We start from the raw sequence: 8921 nt of genomic DNA on the forward strand, positions 1-8921 counted from the left end.
TTATGTCTTAGTTGCAAACGATTTCAACATTACGTTATCGACATTATTTTAACGAAATAATTCAAAGAATGTCATCCTACCACCATAAGAAAAGCTGAACTTAAAGAAATGCCGAGGAAAAGCAAAGCTCCTTTATTGAGAAGTAGTAAAAGCATATTTCAGGATAACACTAAGATAAAAAGACAAAAATGAACATTATGTAAAAATGCATTTCGCGCTTTTACTGTTTAATGTACCGAATCGATCCTTTTTCATCAAAAGATTGTGTCATCCAGTGTCGAAATGAATGAATGGTGGACCGCGAACGTGAACGCCCAAATTATGAGTCATTTTGTTATTAAGAAAAAAATTTTTAATTGCATTCCAAAAACGGTCCCCCAGTACCCCACCAAACCGAACCGTTTTTTGATCCTATCTGTTCCAAACCGCCAGATAGATTGCCGACGGTTTACAATTTTTACAATTTTCCGCGTAACATTCTATGTCGTGTTCCGTGTGTCTAGTTTTACGTTTACCTTCATCTTTTAGCCTTAACACTGTTGTACAATATTCCGATTCCATGGTATCCGCAATTACTGTGATACTACATGATATTCTCGTGGAAAAGTAGAGTGCAGTTGGCATCAATGGCACGTACGTTGTAGTGTTTACGATCGACGACAGGCCTTTTCTTGCTTTTAAGAATGGAAATGTGGTGAGAAGGTTGGAGAATTCTACATTCTCGTTAGTTTTGGTTTCAAGTCTCTCTTAGTGTCGTAATCCATTAACCACATTGGGGATTTTCATGTTTGATTTGGGGATTTCTTTTGAAATTTTTGTTCGGTTGCTTTTCTGCCCACAGAGAGTGACAGAGGAAAATATTTTGCTTCATTAAAATAAGATACTACTCTATTTGTTTTCTTATGTGTTTGGTTTTGATAAGAGCCCCTCAAAGTGGCCTTATTTTAGTTGCTGCGCTATTTGTTTCTCGGTCAGATCAGGTACTTTCCTATGTAAGAACTCGAATAGAACGCACTGCGCTCTCCAGACTTACGCACTCAGTAGTTTGACAAATATGCAATGCCAATGGGCAGAGCGCCGTCATCCCTAGTGTGAAGCAAAGTTTAGCAATAATGGCCCAAGTGCCGCCTCCTTCGATGGCCTGTGCAGTGTGTAGTATAAAAGTTGTTTAGATTCTATCTACATGTGTACATGTTTCGCTCTGCCGATGCATTTGTCTTCTAGCAACCTTTGCTGTTCTCTAGCAACCTCCGCTGGTTTCAGCGACGACTTCAGGGCTGACACAACAGCAGTGAGCACATATTTTTTGGGCGAAGGTGACAAAGATAGCGCTTCGGAAATTACAAATTAAAGTTATACAAAAGCATTTTACAGGACGACCTGAACGCGCGGGAGACGCAGACAGTGGTAGTGCACTCGGAGCGAGGTGTTTCTGTCGTCCGTCGGTCGGTCGGTCGGTCGAGCAGTGCCCGGAAGAACAGGAGGTACGTAGTTAACACACCCGGACCGCGCCCGATGCTCCTAGCAAGTGGAAGACGACCCTTCATCTTTCCATTCCATTCCTTCCACCGTGCATCCTCACCATGGCCCGGGGCCATGAAAAAAACCAGCCGCTGCTGGGTGCCCTACAATTCAGCTGCTACTACTGCTGCTTCCGGTGCTGCCGTTGCTGTGCTGGCTGCAGTCGTTGCTGGAGCTGCTGTACGAGCTGTAAAGATCGGGTATGTCGGGCAGGATACGGTTGTACTGGGCCGCCCGATTGCGCGTAGTTTTCTGCTGCCGCATCCGTTCATCCATGGCCGTCGTCGTTATGGCCCCGGTGCCTCGTACACGGAATGAAGTGGACGGTGGCAACAAGCCCGGTAGTTTGAGCACACTGTCCACCGTAGCGTCGGGCCGCACGTGTTCCGGAACGTCATCTATCGTGCGATCGCCGCAAAGGCGTTGCTCCATGGGCAGCGGCAGCCAAACCGTTGCTCCCAGGTTGGCCTCAATGCCGCCCTGCATACCAAACCCCAGCCAGCAGAGCCCCCAGCCGGCAGCAACACACATAGCGCGATACGATTCGTGTTTGTTGGTTGATCAAAAGGATCACAACATTTGGTGGCCGATCGGAAGGATCGGTTATTAAACCGGTCGGAGCATTTCAACCGGCACCCGGCAGAAAGATCGAATGAATCACCCAGTACCCAGTGCCAGTACACCCGGTGTGCGCCCCATCAGGTGTGTGACGATTGTTTGATGAAACCCAAGACCGTCCGCAGATGAAACATTGGACGTGTGCGTTAGGTAGAGTTGGTCGTGTCGACAGGCGGGGCATGGACACGCCAGCAGCATACGGAGCATATTATCATTGCAGAGAAGGACCCCACCGGGTGTTGTGTGTGTCCGTGGGCAACAGAGCAGTTGATCGTCGTGGTAGACGCCACCGAAGCGCGCGTAGCGTTGATGGCGGCAATGATGTTCAGACGGTTCCGAAATTGAGGTTTTAGATTGATTTTTTGTTTGTTTTTTTTTTCATTCGTTGTGTATGCCATTTAATTCGGACAGTCGGTTCGGGAACGGGAAGTGGAAGGAAAGTTAAACTTCAATCAAATGAGCTATCAGTTTGGCTGTTTGGGGGAATATAAGTTGGTTTACAGTAAGAGCATATAAAGTTTTCATGTGGAATTTGGGGATGTCACATCTTCGATCGTCACGATATATGAGGATTGCATTGTGCGTGTGATTTGTTTTTGGCTCAAAACTGAATGATTTAGGCGCTCCGACACGACCCGTCTAGTCGACGAGCGCGGAAAAGAGCGAAATCCTTTGTGAAATTGAAAATGGCTGAATGGCAGAATGACTGAACACTGTGTTATTATAGGTTAGATTGGTTTTGTTGTCACTCTAAAGCTTGCACACTTGCACGCTTGCTATATGATGATCTTTCGATTATTTGCCTCTCAAAAATTACCATCGTGTGTTGCTACGTTCACACGGAGTAAATTTATTTTTACCAAACGCGAAAGTCAATGCCAAAAGTGGATGATGAAAGTGAAAAACCGAACTAAATTTGCGTCCATTAAAGCCTCAAACAGGAAAACATAAGAACATAGGTCGTATCGCAACGCACTTGTGAAACTGTGGACGACATCAAGGAACTAAGGATCTGCATTTCTTGCAATTGCGCCCCCGCCTCAAGGTGATGTTTTTTTTTTATGGGAAACGTGTGTTGGAGTGTAAATATGGTGATGAGAGTAGAATGAGTTTTCAGCACAAAAAGGGAACAACTTACCGTCACGCTTTTTTTTGTTCGCGATTAGATAGAGAGCAACCATTATTTGAGGTGTGTTTTTTGTGGCATACTACGATAGAACGTCTTTTCGTGTTCTGCTGATGGCCGTTTGCATCGTTAATGTGGATTAATGTGGAACACAAGAAATACGGATGAAACAAACTAACATTTGGCTCAAAACGCGCGATTGAACGCTATCCGATGAGACATGACGACACCATGGTTTGCTTTGTTTTGCTTATGAAATTTGTTCTTTTGCTTGCAGAGCTAGTTGATGGGGTCCCTGGACTTGTTGGATGGTTGGATGGATGGATGGAATAAAATTGCTCGTGGGTCGTGCGCCATTGCCTCTACTGGTGTATACTCCGACACCCGTCAGCAAACGGAGACTGAGCTTCGCGACACTGATCGACTTTAGAGATGGTGAATTGTAATGCATAAACAAAAAAAACATGTGACCTCGGACACGGTGGAAGCTTTATGTTTCGCTTTTTTCTTTTCTTATGGCAGGATATGTGTGTAAATTTCATGCAAAACCACCGTGTCCTGCAAGTGGACGGGGGAGAATCGATCGCACCAATATTGTAATTGTTTTCGCTGACGGACGTCCCATGTGGGCGTCCGAAGATCGGGCGCTCTGCGTATTTGTTTGTGTAAGACAGAGAGCGACAGAGAGAGATTTCGTTTTTTTTCGGGGGAAAAATGCGCTGGGCATGTATCGACTCACCTGAATGTCGGTCTCGAGCTTGTCTCCTATCATGACGCACTGGCCGGGCGCAACACCTAGATAGTGGCAAGCTGCGTAAAAGATATTTCTATCGGGCTTGGCCCACGGTAAGTCAGAGGATACCAAAATGCAGTCAAAGTATTTATTCAACGCTAGTCTGTCAATCTTCTCCCACTGCGCAGCGGTCGGCCCGTTGGTGATGACGCCGAGTAGATACTGCAGGCGCAGCGTTTGCAGCATCGTCTGCACTTCGGACGGAAGCGCGAGGTAGCGGAAGCGCCACTCGAGCCAGCGACCGTATAGCTCACCGGCCAGGTGCTGGTGCGTTACGGGCAGCACGTCGTTCCAGAGCTGCGAGCGCCACTGCACCAACGCCATGTCCGGATTGTCCGGGCAGCGCCGAAAAGCGGCCAGATAGTTGTTGGCCGTTTCGGTCGCCAGCACGCGGTCCAAACCATGCTCACGGTGCAGCAGGTCTGCCACCTGGAATCCCGGTAAAGAAGAGAGGAGGAACACCGAATGAACGCAATCGTCGAATTTCAGATGACGGGCTCTTAGCCCTACCACACACACTGGCTGCGGAGAGCGGATATGTTTACTTTGGGTCTATAAGTAGAACACCGTCGATTGTCCGGAATGTCTACATTCTTATTTTGGGTACGATCCTCACAAAGTATCACAGATCAGCAGCAGCGACATCGAGAAACGGTGAGAAGATAACCTCGTTAATCATACGATCGCATATGATCATAATCTTTTTAGAGATCTGATGAATTACGTCGAAACAGTGCAACGAAAATTGTTGGAAATATTGGATGACTAACAAAAACGACCTCCAGCCAACAAGGTTGTTCCACTTTCTCGCATTGGCGTCTTCGTTAACCTCTACCTAAAAGATCATTCAAATGCCCCACAGAACAAATAGTGTGTGCCAGGCAAAAACAAGCAACCTCCTTTCCTTGTACGACGCGTGCAATACGAAGAAAATTCGTGACTATTTTCGGATCTGTTGGCGGTGTGGAAAACTGGCAGAGCTCCGTGAGCAATGCGCGCGCGCGCAATCGTTTCTTTGAGACTTGTTACCTTGTTCTTAATATTTAGAGACTAAGAAACCGGATAGGGCGATGGCGGAGGCATTGTAGGGTTGAAAGAGTTCCACTTGTGTGCACCACGCGCGCACTAATGGAGATGTGCAACGTTGGTGCGCAAGTGCACTCAATGTGCCGCGAAGAAGGAAATAATGATAGATGAATGTTTGAACCCTAGGACCCGTAGCGTAGCAATGTACATAAATAGGCATGTTGTTTGGTGAAATGCTCCCCGTCGTGGGTGTAGCTTAGCACGATGTTGCAACAACCTGTCACCGGCGACCGATGGTCACTGATTCTCCAAAATAGTTTATTAATACACTCTTCGGTTAGACGAAGAGTGGCAATCGCGTGCGGCGCGCGGCGATCGTGACACGAGTATCCGTGTGCTTTTGCTCTCTTTGTGTATCTCTCTCTCTCTCTCTATCTATCTATTACCCTTACTTCCACAAAGAACAACGCCTTAGTTTTTCTTGCCGCATGTGGTCGGATTAAGTGTTTAGATTTTCTTCGCCTTCCCTCCATTGAGGGGCCGGCGCGTGGTTTCCAATGGTATGGCAATCCAACGACATTCGCCGCCGTTGGTAGGTTGTCGTGCATCGGTTGTTTGCTTCTGCCCACCGTGGTGGACAAGTAATGTTCTATTTTTACGCCCCAAAACTACACACTTTCGCGCGAAACGCCAATGCGCTCTCGCCCGCTGTGCAGGTTCTGTAGGCCGAGAGCACACGTTTTCAGCTTTCCGGCGAATGAACCGGTACACTCTAACCTCAACTTTAGACGATCCTCTGTTGGGTTGTTGTGTTCTTAAGCGCACGACGAGAAAGAGTTTGGGAATCGAAAAGTGGACCAATTGGAGCCTGCTGCAGCAGTAGAATTCATATTGTGCATTACGGACAACAAAAGGCAACGGACATTCGTAGACAGATAATACCAAAGACAATTAAAATGGTACAAAACAAGAGGTTTATTTCGTAGATCAATTCATTGTTTGCTTATAGTTTTTATACTTTTTCCATTTACGTTACGGGTTTTTTTAGAAGCAGAACTTTGGCGCTGTGTGCGGTAAAGCGAACGAAATAAATGGACAGATGATGGATTTAAATGAACATGCGAAATGCAGCAACGTACGATTAAGCAGAGTCTGGTTGATGATGGCGCACCGGTGCGAGGTCTAGAAAAGACGAACGCAGCCACCGACATTCTAGTCTCCAAACAGTTTCTTGCCAAGATCCATCATCCGATGATTGCGGCACACCTTCAGCGCATCGGCCTTCTTTAGCACGGCAGCAACGTTCGTATTCGCGTCGACCAGCTGCGACAGGAAATCTTCGTACGCAAGCTTCACGTTCGGCGGCAAGGTACCGATCTTCACCTTGCGCAGTGTCTCCACGATACCCTCCGCCCAGCCGCTTTCGATCGCAAACTCCGAGATCCAGGGAATGAGCTTGATGATGCCGCTCATCGTCTGCATCCCAAGGAACCATAACTCCATCAGCTCGAACCAGTGCTCTTTGTACGCGAGCGAAACGACCAGCGCCTGCGGATCGTTTGATTCGTCGATGTTGTACGCGTCCCACAGGAAACGGATCGTCGTTTGGATGTAGCGGCAGATGGAGAAATCGTTTTTCTTGATCTTCGATGCTTGTTGCTTGAGCAGTAGCAACCCAAGGACCGCCAAATGACCGTGCATCACGAGATTGTCGGGCGTATCTTTCAGTTCCGGCAAGTTCTCGAAGATGAAGCGCAGAAGCTGCGCGAACAGGGTGCTCTCTTCCACCAGCTTCGCCTCGAGCACGGTAATGTTCATCAGAATGTTGCACAGGCTGACGATGGCCGTCCGAGAGTCACGCATCTCGTCCAGCTGGCGCCCTGTCAGCTCCGGGTCCGGTTCGTTCATGCGTTTCAATCGTTCGGCCCGTGGCACCGGTGGTTTCTTATAGTGTGCGATGGACCAGTGAAACAGCAGACAATCGTACAGGACCTGCTCTTCCTTTTCGCGTAAGAAAATTTGGCGCGCCTCGTCTTCGACCACCAGGTGACAGATGGCGGGAAGCATTACACGCAGCACATCGGCCGGTGGCTGCTCCTCGTGGTCGTCTACGTTGTCGGCCTTGTGGGCGATGCGGTAGTCCCGCGATTCGTAGAACGACTCGTTGGCCAGCTTGAACAGGAAGGGCAGCACCTTTCCGAGCTGGGTTTTCATGGCGGTCGGCTCCTGTGCCATCCAGGCGGTCAGAACGCGCACCATCGCGTAAGTGAACGCTTTCTCTGTCTTCTGCAGCCGATCCTTGCGTGTGTCGTTGGCCAGCTTCACCAGCACCGACAGCACGCCATTGAAGGCACCCTTCAGTCCGGTGTACACCTGCTGCTTGTCCTTCTGATCGAGCTCCAGCTGATCGGTGGCCATGAAGTTGATCGATAGCTCGAGTATGGTGAAGCAGGCGGTGATCAAATCGGCTTGCGCCATGCACTGGTTGAAACTTTTGCCATCCATCTGCATGCGCACCTCGATCGCGGCCAGTTGCAGCAGCAGTAGGAAGAACTTTTTCGGATTCTCCGTATCGGTCAGCGTCCACTCGATACCGAGCACATCGATCGCGTTGGCCGCTAACTTGAGGGCAGGATCGCGCTGCGCTTTGCCGATCTTACTCATCAGGATGTCGGTGACTCCTTTGTACAAGCACTGGGGCCAGATTTCGTCCTGCACCGTACGGGAGACCAGATCACGGCGGCAGTTGAACAGCAGCACCGTGATCATGTCGGCCAGCTCGAACTTGCGCTCGGCATGGTCAGTCTCGAAGTCGAGCGAAACGCGCTGCAGCAGCGCGTGAAACAGCTTCGGGTCACTGTCCCACGAGTTGGCACCGAAGCGGGCCACCAACGTGACGATCAGCGTGAGCGCTTCATCGATCTGGAAGCTGCGCTGCGTGTAGATCTGCGCCATTTTCGTGATGATGTCATGCTGCCGCAATGCCAGCCGACCCGGCTCGTACAGCGAGATGCTCTGCAGACACTGGTACGCCTCGTTGATCACGATCAGATTATCGTCGTACTCATCGTCGTCGCAGGTCGATGCGATCCCAAGGAACACCGGAATGCTGTCCAACATCTGCTGGTGCGTGGCGAGCGACTCGTCCTCACAGAAGCAGCTCAGTATGGACAGGGCCACACTCTGGTACACGGAGGCGGGACAATCGTCCGGGACATCCTTGCTGGTGAGTAGTTTGCGCAGAAAGTCGAACCCGATCGCATCGAACAGCATCCGCTTGCCGGCCTGCGTGCAGTCCTTTCCCTTGATCAGCTTCGTTACCATGAACAGAGCGGCAAACTTTTCCGTGTCACTCTTCGCATTCTTCAGGATAAGCGAACACTTTTTAATCGGTTCACTCACTTCGCCCGACATTTTCGCTTTGGTATCGGTGTTCTATTCGTTCAAACTTTTCTCTCCCTGTCGTTCTGCTTATCAGCGGGCTCGTTTCTTATGATTCTTATGTTCTTCCCGTTCCACGATTTAGTCTTATTCACCCTAAAATACTTTTTTTCCTTATGAATGTGATCTCGAAAACTTACACGTACCGTACCGTGTCACTTCGTGTTCTCAACTGAATCGGGATGCTCCGGAAAATCGTGCTCGAGCGTGCGTTTTCTCCGACGAGCAATCGTGTGGTGTGTGCTCGCGAGAGAAACATTCGTGAAAATCTCTGTTCACTCTCAGCAACCGCAGATACGGTGTTCGTATCTGATCGCGTGGCGGCTCAAGAGATCGCGAGCTGAATTTTCCAACAGGCCCCAAGCGGCCCGGCTGTCCTTGTAGGAGGTGCTCTTG

General features: G+C 49.2%; 2 protein-coding genes across 2 annotated transcripts; both read right to left on the reverse strand.

The window, feature by feature from the left end:
- Window positions 1–109: 109 nt before the first annotated feature.
- On the reverse strand, window positions 110–5304 carry LOC131211801 (N-acylneuraminate-9-phosphatase). The gene is made up of 3 exons (XM_058205423.1): window positions 5293–5304; window positions 4005–4487; window positions 110–2001 (listed from the first exon to the last, which is right to left on the reverse strand). Exons 1-3 carry the CDS (start codon window positions 5302–5304, stop codon window positions 1633–1635), a joined length of 864 nt encoding a protein of 287 aa, XP_058061406.1. The 3' UTR covers window positions 110–1632.
- A 746-nt stretch (window positions 5305–6050) lies between these two features.
- On the reverse strand, window positions 6051–8781 carry LOC131209218 (neurochondrin homolog). The gene has a single exon (XM_058202227.1). It carries the CDS (start codon window positions 8496–8498, stop codon window positions 6297–6299), a length of 2202 nt encoding a protein of 733 aa, XP_058058210.1. The 5' UTR covers window positions 8499–8781; the 3' UTR covers window positions 6051–6296.
- Between the last annotated feature and the right edge of the window lie 140 nt (window positions 8782–8921).

Source organism: Anopheles bellator, chromosome 2 (assembly GCF_943735745.2).
Source record: "Anopheles bellator chromosome 2, idAnoBellAS_SP24_06.2, whole genome shotgun sequence".
Lineage (NCBI taxonomy): Eukaryota > Metazoa > Arthropoda > Insecta > Diptera > Culicidae > Anopheles > Anopheles bellator.

Coding starts and splice junctions, on each gene's coding strand:
- LOC131209218 (XM_058202227.1), bottom strand. CDS start 8,498: ATGTCGGGCGAAGTGAGTGAACCGATTAAAAAGTGTTCGCTTATCCTG.
- LOC131211801 (XM_058205423.1), bottom strand. Junction 2,002..4,004: donor AGCTCGAGACCGACATTCAG/GTGAGTCGATAC, acceptor TTTGGTATGCAG/GGCGGCATTGAGGCCAACCT.